Raw genomic sequence first — 20,828 nt, 5'->3', positions numbered from 1 at the left:
AATACAATATATGTATTATCCTTTCCATAGGCTATATGAGGGAAGTTAATTATTATGTAACCACTGCATGTCTCTGTTACTGTATTGATACTCTGATACTGCCTTTCTGTCAATACAAGCAGCTCAGGCGCTTACACCACAGTCCAGTCCATTTCTTACTAAAGATTACATTCCACATTTTTGTATAATGAAAATCACACATATTTTATTGTCCTGCACAGTCTTCGCCACAATGTTCCCCACAATATTGCCCGCGTGCTTACAAAGCACGCAGCGTAGACAAATACGTCATGACGTTCTGGCGTCACGTCTACGTATAATTTCCGTGTCCATATTTGGAGGGCAAATCAGCAAACACTTGGATGGTTCTGGAATTCTGGGAGGGTGGATATGTCGGGAAGCAGGAACATTAGATAAGCGCTGTTGTTTATCGCCATGGAGACGTTTTGGCATTGATTTTCTCACAACAACAGCGGAATTTTCCCGGAAACAGTAGCGGGGAATCGACTAGCTTTTCTTTTATTACCAGAAGCGAAACACCGAAGTCACTCGAAATCAACCGTGGGAATTCGGTCACTTATTTTTGAACAATACTAACAAAATAACATAACTAGTACCGTTCGACTGACCTGCTGACTTTCCAAACAGATAAGTTATTGATAAAACTCATTGGTCTACCATAGAATTTCATGGGTTATCCGCACACTCTGGATAACTCTCCCAACACAATAAAACTTATGAAGAAAATCGCTTTATTATTATTATTATTATTATTATTATTATTATTATTATTATTATTATTATTATTATTATTATTTTATAAATACCAGGCACAAGCTGTATCATATAGGCCTATATATAGACTAACCACTATTTTTATAGCCTACTTTTAGATTAATGTAACACACTTTTTGATTTTTAATGTAAAATTGCATTGAGAGTTAAAGGCTGTCACAATAAAATTTTAAATACAATTTCAAACATGAATTATGAACTGCCAACTCAGCAGTGCTAACTCACATTGTTAACTGAATAGCCTAATTCAATTATGTATATATCATTACAAGTTGAATGATTTATAAATGACTGGAATTCCAGAGCCAGGATAGTCTACCCCTGGAATAGTGTCTAATTCATAGGCCTAATTACATTACATTACTTTTATTCAGTAGATGTTCTTATCCTGACTTACCTGCAGTGAAAGATACTTAAGTGTATGCACCAGATGTATGTGAGCAAGTTACATAAGTACCTTTTTGCAATGTTCATACCTTTTCTTGAGCTTTTTTTTATCTTAAATTGCAGTATTTGAAGGTGATTGCTTCTCTATACACCTGTGCTCAGGCTTACTGAATTGATTTCAATTGACATCTCAAGAATTACATCCATTTTTTGGTACAACATAAAGTCATCATAACTTTTGCATGCCCAGTTTACAGAGGACAGGTGATAAGCTTGAGTCTAACTGAAGAGACTATAGGGTAAAATAAGATAAAATAAAAACCTTACTAGGAGACTAGAGCTGCATGTGGAAGCTGTACGTTTTAAAAATAAAATATGAATTATGTTGTGTAAGCAAAGGGTCTGAATACTTATGTAAATGAGAGATTTCAGTTTTAGATTTTTGATAAATTTGTTAAACAAATAATGGGTTATTGAGTGGAGATTTCTTGGCAAAAATGGCAAATTTATCCATTTAAAATGAAATCTACAACACAATAAAGTGCAAAAAGTGAACAGGTCTGAATACTTTCTGAAGCCACTGTGTGCTACAGATTAAGGTGTATGTTTCCTCTAGAAGCAAGGCAAATTTTAATTATGGATTTATAGAATAATAAAGATAATTGGCTTTTTCACAGGGATGTAAATATTATACAAGCACACCCAAAAAGCATGATGCTTACATTGTTTACATTGTATTTTAACCCTCTCACATGCATCCATACTTATTTTTGTACATGCACTCAGCACTGTGTATTTTTGCCAAAGCATCATTGATAATTGTGTCAGAGTGAATGATTCCACCACACACCTGAATATCAAGTTGGGACATACTGTAAGACACAATACTGTATTTATTGATTGAATTTAGTGATACTCATGTTCTGTTCTGGATTCACATTAAATTTGGTTAACACTCTGTACACAGGAGGACAGGTGATATATGACCATCAGAGGTGACCATAGAGACCATGTCAAGGGAAAGATTGTGAAACCTGAATGCCAAGTGCTTCTGCTTCCCCTCCTCCCTTTTGCATTTCTGTCATGACAGTCCTTCTATATTTAGACAGACTGACACACAGGAACTGGGCATACATTACTGATAGACAACTTCTGGTTCTAAAATAATACTCCAAGGTATAATCTGGAAGGGCCCAGATATGTGAGCCATCTGCTGTCTCTGCATGTCCGTCTGGGGGTGATGCAGCAAAGGAGACAGGATTTGCACATGACAGTGTGACTTGAGATGAGTAACAATAGTGTCGACTTCTCAAAATGTTTTCTACTGTCAAAGACCTTTGCACATTCTTCTTTGTATTAGAAGAACAAAAACGATCTTTGTATGCGCTGACTGACCTGCCTTTGACTATGGCAACTGAACATAAATATTATAAATATTATTTTTTCAACAAGAACGAAGTGATAAAATAATATGTATAATAATATGTATTTATAATATGTATGTTTAGTTTAGCTATAGTCTGAGATTGTCCTATATTCAATTTTCAAGAGATTGTCCTATATTTCAATTTTAAAATATGAACACTTTCTTGCTCACATTTTTAAATTGAATATAGAACAATCTTTATAAGAATTAACTGGTCAGATCTTCAAATACATCTGGTGTGGTAAAGATCTCATAAGCACTCATTAGGTGTTTTTAATAGCCACCTCAGAAAATGAGTGCTCTTTCTTGATCATTGCTGCTTATTTCTCATATATGTACATATATATGTATGTACTAGATGCCAGTGGAACCTGATAACCAGATGAAGCAGAAAAGGCCATCATTGTGAAGAGTGAGGAACACTTAAAGGCCTGGATGGATTACAGAAGTCAATTTATATATTCATTACACAGAAGTCTGCCTTGGGCAGATTAAAAATAGACATTATTTTAAAAGTTTTGAGGCCCATGATGAAACTCTGATGATTTTTGGCACTTAGCCATTTAACACAAAGAGTGCTCTGTGGCATCGGCGGCAGGGCCCAGGGGCAGTCCACGCATGATTCCCACATCACTAGGAGGATGTCCGCAAGATGCATGGGCAGGAAAGCAGGAGTGCTGGGCCTTCTGTTAGGAGGAGGCTTCAATAGTCTTCTGTACACCATAGCAGAGACCCTTTGTACTGCGCACTTAGCAACCTGTTCAAAGTTATGGAGGATATGAGAAAGAACCAATAATGATAGTCATTATTTAAATAACCTCCAGGGCTGGTTTCTCTAATACAATTAATTAATCAACCTTGTGAATTGCTGAAATGTTGGCAACAAGACAAGAACATTTGGATAGAACGTCTCACAGTGTTTTTCATTTTCTAAACCACTTATTTGTGGGCAGGGTGGATGACGGATGATGGTGGCTGGAGCACATCCCAGCATGCAGTGGGCAAGAGGCAGGAATACACCATGGACAGGTCACCAAACACAGGGCCCAAACATCATTCGATCACACATTCCTTTAGGTGGTAGAGTCTGCACTTAGCCTACTGCATGCCTTTGGACTGTAGAAGGCAATTGTCCTACCCATTCTGCTCTATGTGGGGAGGGTGTTTCCCCCAGACAAAGCCACCGGGAAGTTAATCACCTGGATGGCTTTCCGCTTTGTCTGGGGGAGCACGATGGAAACACTGAAACGTGTCACCCTCCTCAAGGAGGAGTGGAATGGGGGGCGGGGGGTCCCAGACATCGAAACCATCATTATGGTGCAGGGTCTGGCCACCCTTGTCCAGAACGTAGGGAAGGTGGGTAAGGCCTCTGGTACCTTTGCCAGGTACTATGCCACCCCCTTCCTCAGAGCAATGGGCTTGGGTGTGCTGGACCTCACCATACCCTACAGCTGGGACCCCCCCTATGTCTATCAAGCCCTGAAGGACTTTGCCTACAGGACGGGTCTGCCCAGGGCTGGCCTAACCTCGCGGAGCTACAAAATGATCATGGCTCATTTAAGATCTGGCCAAATTGTAACGCTCCCGAGGGGGGGGCCAGACCTGGACCCGCAAGTCATCTGGGCAAATGTGACACATAAGTGTCTTACCAACAAACAAAAAGACATTGCCTGGATGACAGCCCATAGGTGTCTCCCCGCACAAACTTTTATGTACCGCCGGCACTTAGCCCTGACTGAACGCTGCCCCCACGGATGCACTGACTCTGAACACATTCACCATCTTTTCTGGGAGTGCTCCGTGGCCAGGCGGGTCTGGGGCCTTGTTTGTTCCTCTGTCTCCCTAAGCAGGTTCCTGCCAAGATCCTCCCTGATGGCTGAGGGCGTCCTCTACAGTCCGCCGGGGGGATGCAAGACCACCGTGCTCCAGCGTCAGTGGAGGATCATTAACATCGTGAAGCAGGTCCTGTGGGAGACGAGGAACATCAAGGTCTACCAAAAAACAACTATAGACCTGATCACTCTCCGGAGGAGGATTCAAAACCTCCTCCAAGACAGCGTGATGTTGGACATGCATACCAACAAGACCCTGGCGAGAGAGAAATGGGGGGTGGACCACTGGAAAGAACTGGTTATATAGTCCACCCCCCCAAGAGGGGCAAGAGATGCTCAACACCTGCCGAACCAGAGCAAGATGGACCCTTTCTTAAGTATTCTTGCCCGCTTTGGGCTATCTTAAAAAACCCACTTTGTTGCTTTCCGTTTGTTTTGATATGATTTTCCAAAGACTTGTTTTTCATTTGTTTAATCATCTGTTTGCACATTTTTGTTTAAAGTTATGTTTCATTTAATTTACAATTGTTGTCTAGTTTTGTCAAGTGTTTGCTTTTGTTAAAATCATTATTTTGAGTTATTGAGTGTGTTTTAAAAAGGAAAAAGAATTTTAAAATGTAAAAGAAATTCAAAACCAATAAAACAACCTTTGGACTGTAGATGGAAGCCAGAGTACCCAATGCATAAATGCAAACTCCATGCAGAAAGGCCCTTGGCCAGGATTCAAATTTGGTACCTTCTTACTGTGAGGTGAGAAGGTCTTTACTCACCAACATGCCACCTTGTTTGGTATGAAATAGTCTAATATGACCTTTTGACACTCTTTGATCACATGGTCATTTCCTTAATCAGACGACATTAAAAGAAAAGGACATTTCATTGGTCAGTTCAATCAGTCATATGCAAAAATGTTGGCACCCCTGGTCAAAGAGCCTTTTACAATTAAAATGCACAATGAACAGAAGTGAACCTGACCTCTAAATGGTACAATGTTAAACCTGACACATTTCTTCACATTTTTAAGCAAGTAGTTTTTATTTAACTTTTTTACATTTAAAAAAAAATTTTAAGAAAAGAAAAAAGCCCCGTGTAATTCCTCGTCGGGCAACTGTAATAACACCTGTATCCAGCTAATAGTCAATTCTCGCTTTCGGAATTTTTCCCCGTTCTTCCTGGCTTCTTTTGCTCAGAAATAGTCTTCGGCCTCCTTGCATGTATGGTCTATGTAGGTCTTTGTTGTTTAAAGTACAATGCATTGTTGGCCTGTAAACAGCTTTCTTTTTTACTCTTTTTTGCAGTAATGTGTGGGTTCTTTTGAGCATTTCTCACCAGGTCTCAGGCCATTCTGTCTGAAATCTTTCTTGGTGTTCCAGACCTTGCCTTGACTTCAACTATTCCATTTATCCTCCATTTTCTAATAATGTTTCTGACCATGAAAATAGGTCATTTTAAACAGTTTTTGTAGCCTTCTCCTTCTTGGTGGAAATTAACCACCATTCTGAAATCAACTGTGCCACTGCAGCTGGATACTTTACAAGGCATGGAATAAAAATTCAGAATAAAAAGTTCAGCCCTGGCATTATACTCACCTGACTCATTGAAGCCTTAAGGAGTACATCACCTGAGTCTGGGCTTTAGTAATAATCTTTTTTAAAGTTAACAAACTTCCCAAACTTTTGCACAGGGCCCTTTTCATTTTTTTATAAACAGCAAAAAATGAAATAAAAAGCATTGCATTGCTTTAAAATGTGCAGAAAGGTCTCCTGTTTAACTCCATTTCGAGTTCAGGTTTGCCTTTGTTTATTGTAACAGACAATTAAACCAGGAGTGCCCAAATGTTGCAATCATTGATTCGTTTTTTCCTTTTATGTTTTACACCATAAAATCTAAGCCTATATATAAAAATATAATTATGCATACATCTGCTAGCAGAGTCTAAGAGTAAAAAGATAAAAGATTTATCAAAAGCAAGTAATCACTCCTGTTTTTGGAATCAAATAGTTAAAAACGAATCCTATTCCAAATCTTTGCTCCTGCATTCGCGTAGAAACTGATACTTTTCCACTAGGGGGAGACATAAAGCAGAATTACAACTTTTCAATTTGACACCAAACTTGTAACTGATATTAAACATGTACAGTATTCAAAATAGGGCATGGGTCACATTCTGAGTAAACTAAAAAAGAAAAGAAAAAAACGAGATAGAGCTGAAAGGTCTGTCACTTGAAACCTACACTTGTACCACAGATTCCTTCCAGAGTTCCTTTACGCTGGCCAATACTTTCTCTAAATTTACTGTGCCCGTCTCTGTAAACCACAGTGCACATTCATCATTAAGCTGAAAAATGTATGGAGCCAGTGGCCTAGCTTGGTATCTCTAGCAATATCACTGCTGTGTGTCAAAGTGGACTTTAGTTAGTGAAAACAGACAATAGTCACATTTAGTAATAAAAAAATATTTGCTGAGTTTGTATAAAAAAATGTTTTCTTGTCCACAGGGAGCTTGTCCATTACCACCTCAGATAAAATTATGTTGTACTAAATATAGGGTACTGCTTTAATACGGCTCTGATAAGATTAGATGGCTATCTCTCCTTACAACTTTGATTATAAGCTCCAGAAGCTTTACACAGCCAGACCTCAGAGTCAGGAAATAGTATGTGGAAATATACATCAAACGATTTGGTTGTTTTTTTATTTAGTTTTTTTTTTATAATCGGCTATCCCCCACAAATATTTTATTCACATTCCAAATGCCTTATAGCAGATAATTCCATGTTTGTTTTGTACTTCAATAAGCCACTGAAAACTAAGTTCACTTTCTGCCTCGTGGGAATAAAGAAAATACGTCAGGTGTGGTTTATTTATTTACTTAGGGGTTCCCGTGTGCAGTGCGTGGGTAGGACTCAAGGATTTTCCAGTTGCCCGATGTGTTGTTTGTTTTCTGGTTGCTAGGGGTGGAGCAACCCAAATAAATCGCCCTTCTTTTTCTGTTTCTACGTTAGCTGTAGGCTAGTAGTACATCCCTGCTTACGTCTGGCTGGTAATAGAAAGTTCCGCATTCCCAAACCCTCCCAGATAGGGATCGGTATATAAACGGGCTGATGCAACGATTTCCACTCTTTAAAATCTACAACCGACCTCCAGCTGACCTTAAAAAAGAAAACCAGTCGGATTTAGGACCAAAGTCAGGTATTTGAAAATATTTTATAAAGTTAATTAAGTTATGGAAGCCGTACTCGTTTTGTGGATTTTTTTGCTGGCGCGCTACCTTGCTAACAAGGCAACATATGAAACATTCTGAATTAACTCCCTACAGAGTCTGCGAACCACTAGGGTACTTTGTTAGGGTATGTTATTCCTTGAAGTATTATTTTAATTCATGAAATCATATAGTTTCTTTTTCAGATGTTCCAACCGTTCTGATCGTATTTTATTGTTCTGTTGGTGGAATTATGTTTTGTGAACTTTTCTGTAGTTGCAATATCCACAATTGTGTATGCTCAATCATGTATTTATGATTAGATTTAAGGAAAAAACATAGACGTTAAATTGAAAAACGAATAGGCCTACATAAAAAAATGAAACGGTGCTTATGCAAGTGTGGAAGGCCGTTACACTGCTATTAGAATTAACGACATTTAATTGCCCACTTGCAGAAGTTGAAGTTACGTAAGTAGCCTGCATGGTCTACTCATTGAACAATAACTTCCGCCTAGACTGTGTAAACTAGTGTAAAGTGGCCTGCTTTCGTCATTATTATGTTCTTAATGTTTTGTCGTTTTTGTTCGTACTAATACCTGTGCAATTGGCAGCATTGCTGCAGCATTTAGCAAAAAATCTATAAAGCGTTAACTTGCATGCATAGACTACATTTTATAATTAGCTTGCTAACTGACATTAAGCTGATTAGCTTCACGATTCATTTTTCTATAGGTCTGCAACCATGGAAAATTGTAGAAAGCAGGCAATGCACGTGCAGCATGCTGGATGCTGGATACTTATTGAAGAGTAGTGCACTTTTGCAGTTTCATATATTTTTTAAAGTTTCTTAAAAAGCATTTGTTTAATAGTATGATCTACTAAGATCACGTTTAAAAAACAAGGCAGCAGTCTTTAAATGCAAAAAACCTCATGGTTTCTATCACTGTCGGTTTTATCCGTTTTTCATGGCGCGCGAAAGGGCACATCTCAACAGCAGCTGGCGGCGAACGTTTGGCGAAAATAAACGTTGTTTCTAAAACTTTTTTTACCATACACATTTATCATTGCCCTTGTTTTCATGAAACTGCCATTCTTTATTTGAAATATCCTTAATGCAGCGATATCATACCTTTTTTGCGGGTTAAAATACTTTTTAAAGCACTTTGTACATGTCAAATAATAAAATCTATTATAAACACTTTATTAACAATCAGTTACATCCTCCAGGGTATTCTTTAGTTATGAATTACCCAATGAAGCACAATTTGAAATTATTTTGAAAATTGTTTTTTTGAGGCATTGTGAAGATCCATTTCAGTTCCTTAATTTTTGCAATTGATTTGATGTTTTTTTGTATTTAGGCAGTAATATGTGATCGGCCCCATTGAGATAATAGAGCCTAAGTGTGTAGTTAAGATTTTTGCTAATTCACTGGTCCAGTAAAGAAAGTTTGAAGGACAACAAACATTAGTTGACAGGTGACTTATAAGCTGAAAGGTGATGTCAGTTACAGAGGAAAGACTACATTAAATGAGGCACTCTATGTCAAACATTTTTCAGACTGTTGTTCCAGAATCAACAACAGCTGAATTTCCTTCCCATGTTTATCTGATTACACTATGCAAACCCTCAACAAGAGCTTGGCTAGTTGTAGGGTTGAATAATGGAGGGGTTAAAAGTTAAAAGTTAGCTTCTGGAGGGAATCTGAGGTAATTTTTTCAGTAAGTTATTTTCAAGACATCAGTGATACAATGGGACACAAATATGCTGTACAATTGTAGCTAATGTGTCTTTGATGTCATTCTGAAAGTGGAACATGTAGTGTGTTTTGACTGTTCTCCTCCCTTATCTTTGTGGACATTACGCCTATCACATGCATTTATAATAATCATGAGCAGAGAAGCCACATGGCTCAGATTGATAACGGTTTTAGTACCCTCTGACCGTTAACTTTGAAAACAGATCGTTGTTCTCAGACCACAGAACAATGGCCTTCTCAGAGCTGTTTTAACTATATGTTCTATACAGTTGTGGATAGGTCCAAATGTCAAAAACTAGATAGGTGTAGACATAATCATAGTCAAGTTGAAATGTGTGTGATTTAAAAAAAAAATACATGTGTTATTTTTGATGCATGTGTTCAGAGATTGTGATAAAGTTACATTTGAAAGGGGGAAAACAACACTTTCACTCAAATGTACTGTGATTAGGTGTTGCCATGCCGGTGAATTTCTGGAATTGTGTTGAACCTTAACACTGATACTGTGGCAGTCCCTGCTGCTGTACAGCTGTGCTGTTACTGGCCAGTGTTTTATTGCTTGAGCCTTTTCAAAAAAAAGTTTGATGAAATGCCACTGCAGATAAGGCGGGATGCTGGCAAGGCCGTGCCGCTCCAGCATGAAAAAAGGGATTCCTGCGTTTTATTTTGAACCACAAATGCTTCCTGATAATGTCAAGCAAGCCTCTCGGGGTTGAGTGTCATCACTGCACTCCGCAGACATTGCCTCAGTGACACCACTGTTTGCATCTGCTCTCCGACACAAATCAAGGCTGGGAGCCTTTGCATTTGTCCCAGGCGGCACTATTTCATTCCACTCAGCTGCATGCGATTTCCCAACATGTTTTTTCTTAGATTTTTTCATTACTCAAAGAAACTATGTGGAAATAAACCATAAACACAGTGGGGAGATGTCATTAAGCTGTTTCGGTGAACAACGATAAGCGCGTGGTTGCGTCCTCGAGACCTCAAAGGTTAGACTCAGTATTCAGACAAACTTGTAATAGTCAACTTATGCAATAGGACCAATTGTTTCACTTATGACTTCCAGATTTCCTTGCCTTGTTCTTGCTTTGAGGAATATGGAACTCAAGCTTATTCGAAGCTCACAAAAATGACACGTGTGTATGGGCAATTCCAGGGTTATGGATGTGATATTTGGACACAAAATGACAAACAAAAGATTACTCTGAAAAGTTACTTTTCTTACATGATCAAAAATGTTAATGCATATTATCATAGCACCTACTTGGGGTGGGCTAAAAAGGGGAAGGGCAAAAAAAATAATTTAAAAAATATTATTAAAAAACAAACAGTATGACAAATAACTTGCGCTATGGATGTGACGCAAAAAGACAGGTATTTTTGGGAGTCTATATACTTTCTAAAAACTTTTAAAGTGTAATGCATAAAGTTTCATATCCCTGTAATTCAGGAGGCTTGGCTGGACATAAAAATAGCAATTTTGAAAATATTTATTTCTTATTTCTTGATTTTTACGAGGAGATACCAGCGTTATGGTGTGACATGTCTGAAATGCACATTGTTTGATCTACTTCCCAATCAAATTTTATCATCACACATTTGTTGTCAACTGAAATGGTTCTGGATGTCAGTTTTGACATTAAGAAAGCCATCTGAAATGGTTTTGAATGTTTTCAAGATGGCTGCCAAATAGCATTGATTTCAATGGTAATGGGACTAATAAATACATTTTAAAGCATTTTCCTGTTGTTAGTCTACATTTTATCAGATTAAAAAATGTTCACAATCAACTGTTTGGAACATAATAAGTTTAATTGGGAAGTATGTATGTTTTCTTTTTTCATGCTCAGGTTGACATTACTGTGGAATTGCCCACATATGTTTACTAGCTTTTCAGTTTTTAAATGTTCTTAGTTATACCTTCACCTCTTTGCCTCACCCACAAAAAGACTTGGGGGAAGTAAAGGATGTGTAAGGCAAGCAAGTATACGTGCAAAAGAGGAAACCTAGCACCTTTGCAAGAAAATATATAATATGTTTTACTCACCACAAGCATCTTATATATGAAATTATAAATAATTTTCTGTGGTAGAGGGAGGCATCTTGGAGCCAATTTGAGTCTGAAAATTACCTGCTTATACATAGGAGAGGGGTATTTGAAGCCTGTGTCGTATCAAATTGAGATTGCTTGAGCACCTAATGCAAAGCTGCTGTGGTGTGTCTAACATAGGGGAAGATGGCTGAATGACATGTATAGAATCTCCAAGTAGTATGTTACATTCTGATTGCTTAAAGACTGCATTAAATCCTTATTTTATAGTCTGTGACTTTCAGGGATTTAGAAGTGTTTTTTTTTTCTTTCTTTCCTGAAAAATCAGCTCCTCAGATCTCGATTGAATGGTTGCCAAACGTATCCCTCGTTTTGTGTTTACAACCCCGCAGGATATGGATGTGATGCATGGGGAAATGTTTTTCTTATTTACTCGTGAGTTAGCTAGATCTGTTGCAAAAGTGGGATTTTGCTTGTCGTTGAGCTGAGCCCGTTTTTACTGGCGTGCTGTGGCCTTGACCGCCGACCTGCGTGATGCAACGCCTTGAAAGGGGAGCTGACCCCCGTGACCTACATCCCCCTTCCGCTCCTGCCAGACTGTGTTGGCAGGGAGGAGCTCTGTCCACTCCAGCAGAGATCCATGCGGGGGGGGACAGAGAATGTGGTGAGGTTGACTTGAAGACCACAATGAGCGTCACAATGGAAAAAGCGGCGTGTGAGTGACACATCGAGAGGGGAAAAGGGCCGCCTGTTTGGGGTGCTAATCCCCCATGACGAAGAGGACCTCCCTTGGGGACGACAGCTGAAGGGAAGAGGAATGTGTTGATAATCCCTCTCGGAGGGCCTGGGAGAAACCGCACCAGTTTAAAATTGCACTCGCGCCCTAATTGCGGGCCCATTTTCCTCCAGCCCGACTGCGGAGATACAATGGCGCTCTCATGTCTGGCTCGTGCCGGCTGAGGTGCTCCTCGGCCAGATCTGGCCTCAGGCTGATTAAAGGCAGGACTCTGCTCCTCTTCAGAGTCACAGGGAGAAGGGGGTAGGACTGGAAAAAGTGTTTATGGGTGGCCTTATAGTGGTGGCAGGTACCGGGTTGGCACAGGATTGCTGTTGTCAGAGCCCAAGTGGAAATCGTTACATGATTTAAGCGTTGGGCTGTGCGCAGCGTCATTGCTTTTTATTGTGGCCAGCTGCCCGACGCTTTAAAACAACCACTTCAGCGCGCCATTGAATTGTCCCTGTGACGTCTCTGTATGGTATTGATCGGCACTGACGCGAAACACGGTGTTCTACCCTTGTCCTCACAGTGTGTTGTTCTGCTCCGGTTCCTTACCCTGCTCTCCAGATTTGCTGGTCATGCTACCGTGCAGGTTATTATGAGTGGTGTGAAAGCATTCGAGTTAAAACTGGGCACAGCAGGGTTTATTATACATTCAGCCTGCCAGGGCACGGCTGGGTTTACACAAGGTGCGCATCAAATAAATGTAGTGATATAGGTGATTTGTTCTCAGATGGATTCTGTAGAGATTTAAGATTGTTTGGTTAGTTTATGGTTACATGATTGTAAGTGTAGTCTTTTTTTGTTGACTTTTTTTTTTTTGTTGACTTTTGCTTTTAGTTCTGTTTGTTTGTTGATAGTACCATTTTTGTGAGCATACAAATACAAAAGGACTGGTCACATGCACTATTGCTTGACAGAGTACAGGCAGTGGTACAGGCAGTCCTTTGGCAGTGTGGGAGGAAACGGCTTGGCTCAGTTATTTTTCATTGTTAATCTTCAGTAGTCTCGGGCTGACCAAATGCAGAGTGGACGGTATCTCCTCTATAATAAATCTAGGGTTTGTGCAAGAAGGGAGTGGGGCTCTGTCTGGCTCAGAGGAAGAAGGCTGTGCGTTGGGGACAGGGCAGGCAGACAGGCCAGGGAAGGATCCGGAGTGCCAGAGGCTCTTTCACAATCTCGAACAAACTGCTGCACAGAAAGCGTCCTGCTCCTCCCCTGCTTTCAGATTGCTCTAACCACTCAGTCAGAGCATTGCCCGGGCGCCTGTTCTGCACAGGGGGCTGCTACAATCTGCGTTTAATGGCGCTGAAGGAAAAGGACGTGAAAATGTGGAGGCTGTAGGCTGTCTGCCCCGATGTTTCAGCAGGGCTTTCCTTTGGTTAGGTGCGAGACGTTTCTTCAGAGCTCAAGCAGATTAATTGCCCTGTGGAATGGAGCAGGAAACGGTCCCGTTTGGACAGACGAAGTGCTGTGAGACGGAGCCGAAATCTGTAAACTGAGCGATCGTGCAGCACTTTGTGAAAATGTGGAGGTAGTTAGAGGAGAGGGAGAGTGAATATGAAGCATACACACTCTCATGCAGGGAACATGCCAAAACCTCAAATATCATTTACCTTGGGCTGCTGCCAGAATGTCTTGAGTGCAGTTCTATTCTATTTCATAACTAATACATGACATTTCCTTTCCCTGCCCATGTCCGGGGACTGCAGGCAGTTACCCCAACGCAGTCCTTCGAAAGCAAAGCAGCATCTGTGAGCACCACTGCACACCCAACCCCCCCCTCCAAAATAAACCTCCAAAACTGCTCACCTTGATTAGCTCTGGTCTCTGGCACCTTTCACTGTGCTAATCAGTGTCACTGTATTTTTCCTCAAGACATCATGGTGGTCGGTCGTACATCATCTATAGGCCAATAATCCTGACCAAACAGAAAGTGAAGAGTATGCACCCCTCCACTTCTCTTGACAAGACCATTTCAGCAGCTCCAGCACATTGGATTAGAAATAAAACAATGACAAGTCTAGACTTTCAGCTTTAATTTGTATTTAATTGTAGTCCTCCAGTTTTACGGGACCAAAAGTAGCTGGACAGTTAGCTGCTCAAATGTTTCTTGGACATGTGTGATAAGTTTCATCGTTAGGTAATGCATAAAAGAACTAGCAACCAGTCTACAGTGCCAACTGCATTGGAGTCTGTTGTTGTCTCTCAACATTGGGACCAAAGAACTGTCAATGCCAGTAAAGAAGGCCATCATTAGGCTGAAAAATCATAATGAATCAATAGCAGCCATGACCAGAAAATTAGGTGTGTCAGAATGAACGGTTTGGGACATTGTTAAAAAGCAATAACAGACTGGTGAGCTCAGCAATGGCAAATTACCCGGTAGACCATGGATGTCCAGTGTAATGGATGTCAAAAGAACAAATATGATGAAGAAAAATCCCTTTGTAACTGTTCAATAGACCAAGAACCCTCTCCAGGATGTAGGCGTAGATGTCTCAAAGACAACCATCAAGAGAAGACAGCATAACCTCAGATGGTTCACCACAAGAAAGTGTTATGGATAGATGAGATGAAGATCAGCCTGCACCAGAGTGAAGGGAAGAGGAAAGTGTGGAGATAAAAGGAAGAGCTCATGATCCAAAGCATACCACCTCATCGGTCAAACATAGTGGAGGTAGTGTTATGTCTTGTTCATATATCACTTGTGCTCATTGATGTCACTGCTGACTGGAGCAGAAGGATGAATGCTGAAGTATACAGAAACATCTTGTTTGCTCAGATCCAAGTAAATGCCTCAAAACTGATTGGACGACACTTCATCATGCAGTGGGACAATGATCCAAAATATACAGCTAAAGCAACCAAGTTTTTTCGGGCCAGAAAGTGGAATGTTCTTCACTGGCCAAGTCAATCACCTGAACTCAATCCAATTGAGCATGCATTTCACTTGCTTTAGACCAGTCTGAAGAAACAAATAGGAGCTGCAGGCCTGGCAGAGCATCACCAGGAAAGCACTGCCAGCTAAAACCCTCCCTCCCTGGATGATGCAGCATGGTATTTTTTTTTTTTTATCACTCTGCACAACCTCTAGTCATTTTAGCTGTTTAAGATGTATCACTCTACCAAGGATGAGTGCTGTATCTGCCAACTGGGGAACCCAAAGTGCAGCATTTTGTCTTAAAAGAGCTGAGAACCCATTGACAACTACCAGGGCAGAAGCTCTTTAACCAATAACATGGATCTATATTTCAATTTGTATCAGACCAAATACAATATTTTAAGTTCGCTGCCTGTATGATACTTATTTTGCTAAACAAATACAAACATATTTGCATTCTGTTCAGACTCCATTGCAATCTGCTGCCTTTCCTTCTATTGCCAAAATAGAACAGCAAAGCCAGTAATCAGTGTAAGGGAACTGAGCCATTTGTGAAGCATATTGTCATTGTTGACTGACTAATATTGCTTAACTTTTAAGACTTTTTTCATTGCCAGTATATTGCAGGCATTCACATTTCTAAGAAATCACTGGGCCAGCGCTGATTAGATGATATCTGCCAGTGCTGCACATCGGTCAGCATTCATGACTGCAGTATTTCCCAAATTGACTTAAGTTTGTTTGGCATTATAAATTCAGTATAAATTTAGACTGTCGCTGAGTGCAGGGCTGCCTTGTTTGTGGAAACATTTTATAAACACTATTCAGAGGTCACATTCAGAGCAGCTTTAATTCCTCAGGTAGTGGGTGATTGGTTCATTAAGCAGCTCTCTGGTTCATTTTAAGCTGCCAGCGCAGGCTAGTAGTAGGCAGTGATAATCAGAGAGCACTACTACGCTACGTATACCTCTCCCAGAATGCTCCCGGGCCCACTTCCTTGGCCCCTTGCATGAATTGTTGGCCTGTTGAGGAGCAGGATGCCAGAGCAAGTCTCCAACAAACCATTTTATTATTTCATTTCTCAGCCCACCACCCCCTCACTCCCCCCCTAGACGGTATCTATACTTCCATTTAGAGAGCACTTGGCAAGGGCCTGTGTATTTTTTCAGTTGGGACTGAGAGGCAGCCCTTCTAAATAGCAGACCCAGACACATTCCCCCTTCATCCCAAGGCGGGCACCGGTGAGCGGTGCCAAGAATCACTGCTTCCCCAGGCCCTCCCAGTGCATGCCTGTCAGCACAGAGCAGCAGCGGGGTGTGAGACATCAGGAGACGGACATCGTTCAGTCCCTTCCCCTGTGTTTCTCCAGGGTTCGGCCTGTTGGATCCACAAAGCACCGCATTCGGCGTTTTGTGTGCGGACTGTTTTCTCTGTACCGCCTGAAACGCTGCCAGCCCGTTCCGTGGAATTTGGCAAGCGGGTTTCCGAGGGCCTTTTCCTGCTCGCTGAGTTGCTCCAGCCGTCCGTGATCTCGGCATCACTCAGCCGTCCCATTCACCTATGTCCGGGGGGGTCAGCGGTAAAATGCACAGGGAGTCCAGGCAACCACAGCGCCCCTGGAGACCATACGCCCTGGTGAAATGTGCCCAACAAAACCACAACTGTGCATATGATAATTCTGGCACTGGAATGGGAAAACCTCTGTGTTTATGCAAGTGGACTAGGATGGAGTTTAGGCAGGATGAGGTGAATTCAGATTAGGGTGATGCAATGCTTTATTTTTATTTTTTTGAAAGTTTGTTTCTGATATATCATTTGCAGAGAACTTAGAAAGGAATTTGGCAAAATTGTCCCAGACGCATTTTGTCGCTTGCCCGCTGCTATCAAGTAGTTCCCTGCTGTTATTAGTTAATTCAGTTGCAGAATTTTCGAGAATCAATTTTCGGTATGAAAGTCTCCCTCTGCTCTAAGATCATAATGACTGTTTGCTTTGAGCTGAGGGAGAACACCCCAGAGTCTGTCTTGGGTTCCAGTAATTGTCTGCAGCATTTGTTTTTCATTTAACAGTTACCCTTTACCAAGCTTTTCTCTCCAAATAATTACAGAAATAGTTTGCTTCTGCAGCCATTTCCTGTTCAGGCAGCGCTCTCTCATATCCATCCACAGCTCATGAGTTCCTTTTGGTTAGTCTGACCCCCCCCCCCCCCCCCCGGAATCAGAAACAGAATCATTCAACTGTGTGTGTGTGTGTGTGTGTGTGTGTGTTGGGTGGTGGGGGATATGGTGAAGAGCTGCGTTGTGAGTGGCTATGCAGAGGCTGTGAACAGTGCTGGATGGCACTGGAGGCCTCCAAACAAATGGAAAATAAGGTCAATCTAATTCTTGGTGATTGGAGCCACCCACTGCACGGACAGCTGAGCAGCCATAGGGAGAGTGGGTGGCTCCTGCAGCACAGGATAAGGACTAAACGCTATGCAGACTCCTTTATCCCAGCCGCAATCAGGCACTATAATGAGTCAAAGTAAGCATATCCCAGTAATACATATTTACTATTTATAATTTATGTGTGCTGGAGCTGAATGCCTTTCCTCTTTGTGTACTGTATGTTCATGTTTTGTGTTTTGTGTTGGAGCCAAATGAATTTATCCATTGTAGGATAATAACTGAAATGTGAAGGTGCATTCCTGCTCATTCCTGTTCGCAAAGTCTATGATGCAGTGTTACTGAGCAAGGGCTTCAAAGAACTGAAAGCATTTGAAGAAGTAACCTTTTCCTCTGTTCCTTTCTTCTCTTACAGCTGTGGTCGTAGCTGGATCTGACATGATGCCAGGGCAGATCCCTGACCCCTCCCTGACGGCTGGCTCTCTCCCCAGCCTGGGCCCGCTGGCCGGGATCTCTGCAACCACGCTGACCGACCAGCTGAAGTTCGCCGACCTCCGCAACCTCGGGGCCATACTGTCCCCACTTCACTTTTTGGGGAGGCTTGGGAAGAGGCCTGCGCCAATAAAGACAGAGGTGAGAAGCACTACACTCTGAGGGGTAGGGTGGGGTTAGAGAGGGCAAAGACTGAGGCATCAGGAGTAGTGTGCTACTCGAGCTTTGAACCCAAGAACACATAGTGTAGCTTAGCTCCTTATCTCTGCAGTGTAAGTACTTGTTCTTCACACCATTTTTCCCTCAGAGAATGGCATTACTTGCATTCCTTTCTACCATAGTATATAAATATAAATTGTTGCCCAGTTGGTACTACGCAGGTGAACATGTGACCTGTGCTATACACAGATGGAAAGCACTTGGTTATCCCATTCGTTTCAGAATGCAGTCAGCCAGGGAGTGTATTCCGTCCTTGACATACTAGGCTAAACCCATTCTTCTCTCCGGGTGAAATATTTGATTTCACTAATTATAACTTTGAAATAATGGCAGCCTAAGGCCTGCACTGCCTCTTAACTGTGCCATTTGCAAATACATCTCTGCTTTCCCTCTTTGATCTTTGATCAAGACTAAATTATTTCTAGGGAAAAGAAGCAGGGCCAAGCAAATTAGGAGTTTTCTTCTACCAGCAGTTCTACATTTATTATGAAAAACTAGAATATTTAGATAATCATTTCTGCAGTTTTCGGAGAACCCAGGTCCCCCAGACTTTTCCATGATTGTGCTTTAACTTCAACCGGTCAATAGCTCCATCTAGTGTACAAAACGAGAACTTGCCTTTGAGGTATTATGTAATATATTGATTCCATCTGTGTGCTTCTGAAACTATTTACTTTTGTTTCCAAGACATTAATAAGCACTCTGAAAATAATGCACGCAAGGTGAAAGTATTCCATTTCTGCGCCTGAGAGTACAAAAACATATGTTGTTATGCAGACAGAAAGTAAAGGTTTTGGTTTGCTGGTCTTTTCTTTCTCAATACTTAATGTCTATCAATATGTCTCCCAGGCAGTAGTGGATGTGTGTGAAATGTGTGGTTTCTCCTCTTACAGATGGATGAGGAAGAGGACAGGAGGAAACGGAGGCGAGAGAAAAACAAGGTGGCCGCAGCACGATGTCGGAACAAGAAGAAGGAGAGGACAGATTTTCTACAAAGGGTGAGTTCGCTTTAGAATGTGCTTCTCATATCTCTCCAAGAAGGTGTTTTGGTCAGAAACCAATCTTGTTGTTTGTCCAAATGGGGTTTTCCATCATGATCACATTTGCATTGAATGAAGTGAAGCAAATTTACAGTCATTTGTTTAGGTTGCTTCTTGCAAAAGATATAGATAAGCAGGTTAATGCTAGTCAGAACACTGCCTCAGTTAGTACATTTACATACACACAAAAAATTAAAATCAAAAGTTTTAATTGGATGAGGGCAATAATTTGATAGAACAGGCTTATTTTAGTTGTTTTTAGAGAAAGGTGTTTAGTAGTTTGTTTAGTGCAGACCACACTCTTAACTGCGCTTCCCCCCACCCCGTAGGAGTCCGAGCGACTGGAGGTGATGAACTCGGAGCTGAAAGCCCAAATCGAGGATCTGAAGCACGAACGGCAGCAGCTCATCCTGATGCTCAACCGCCACCGGCCCACCTGCATCGTGCGGACCGACAGCGTGAAGACCCCCGAGAGCGAGGCCAACCCCCTGCTGGAGGAGCTGGGGGCCAAATGAAGAAAGGGGGGCCCTCCGGCGACCGTCGCCATAGTTACTGTTTACAGCGCAGCTACAGCCAGCAGCACTTAGCTCTGCGCTCTTGGCCTCGGAGGGAGCTGAGCACTCCTGCCTGAGGCTCAGAGTTAGAGAGCCTTTTCAGATAAGGGTAGCTCAATGTGATTGGGAGCTGGCAACCTTTAGCATTTTAGTTGGTGCTCTCCAGTGCCACACAGCCCCAGCTACCATCACTACATACAAACCAACGGAAAGGAAGCAAATACAACAGGATGTTGTTGAAGAAACGCACCAAGTCAGATCTGTCTCAGGTACTCAGACAGAGAGGGGTGTGTTGTATTGTTTTTGTTTGTTTTATTTGACAATGTATACTTGTTGAAATAAACAGTTATAGTATTTTTGTAATGTTATATCCTGCCCTTGATGATGGCAGTGTCCGGTTGACCCGAATATTTGTGGTGACGCAGGCGTCATTAAAGCACATACAGGAATTGTTTACAGTCTTGCTATTTTTCATTGTTACCAGCTCACAGCATATTTTTATTGTTTTTTATACTGCTAGATGCTAGATTAAATATATATGTTTCACTAGATGTGATGCATTTTACTTTGTTACAAACAGATATAATGTCAGTTTTACTCTGAGGAATTGTCTTTATTTTGCTTTATGGCTGTGAAACAAGTTGAAAGTTTCCATTCTCAGCCAAATGTCCATTTTGTAACTTCTCCAACATGTATGTCTTTGTTACTCTTTGTTACATACCATTAAATCCTATTTCCAAATGGTGGACATCAACGTGGGTTTGCTTTATATTAGATGGGAAGTGTTGCATCAGACAAACTGGTTGTGCTATGAAGTGGAATGGGTAGTTGATATTTATTGTTTATTTTATGTTGGGACATCCATCCATCCATCCATCCATCCATCCATCATCACCCGCTTATCCGGAGTCGGGTCCCGGGGGCAGTAGGCAAAGCCGGGTATTCCAGGCGTCCCTCTCCCCAGCAACGCATTCTAGCTCCTCCTGGGGGATCCCGAGGCGTTCCCTGGCCAGGAGAGATATA

At 41.4% G+C, this 20,828-nt stretch overlaps 1 protein-coding gene across 2 annotated transcripts; it reads left to right on the top strand.

Moving 5' to 3' along the window:
• Positions 1-7,468: 7,468 nt before the first annotated feature.
• Positions 7,469-20,546, top strand: LOC133137902 (jun dimerization protein 2-like). 2 transcript variants are annotated; one of them, XM_061256314.1, is made up of 4 exons: positions 7,469-7,632; positions 17,916-18,133; positions 19,105-19,209; positions 19,581-20,546. In XM_061256314.1, the coding sequence occupies exons 1-4, from the start codon at positions 7,545-7,547 to the stop codon at positions 19,764-19,766; spliced, it is 597 nt and encodes a 198-aa protein (XP_061112298.1). In that variant the 5' UTR covers positions 7,469-7,544; the 3' UTR covers positions 19,767-20,546. The 2 variants fall into 2 exon arrangements, with proteins under 2 accessions (XP_061112298.1, XP_061112305.1); XM_061256321.1 differs by lacking the exon at positions 7,469-7,632 and adding an exon at positions 8,103-8,112.
• The last annotated feature ends 282 nt before the right edge of the window (positions 20,547-20,828 follow it).

Source organism: Conger conger, chromosome 1, assembly GCF_963514075.1.
Source record: "Conger conger chromosome 1, fConCon1.1, whole genome shotgun sequence".
In the NCBI taxonomy this organism is placed as follows: domain Eukaryota; kingdom Metazoa; phylum Chordata; class Actinopteri; order Anguilliformes; family Congridae; genus Conger; species Conger conger.
This window is presented reverse-complemented; position numbering and strand designations above follow the sequence as displayed.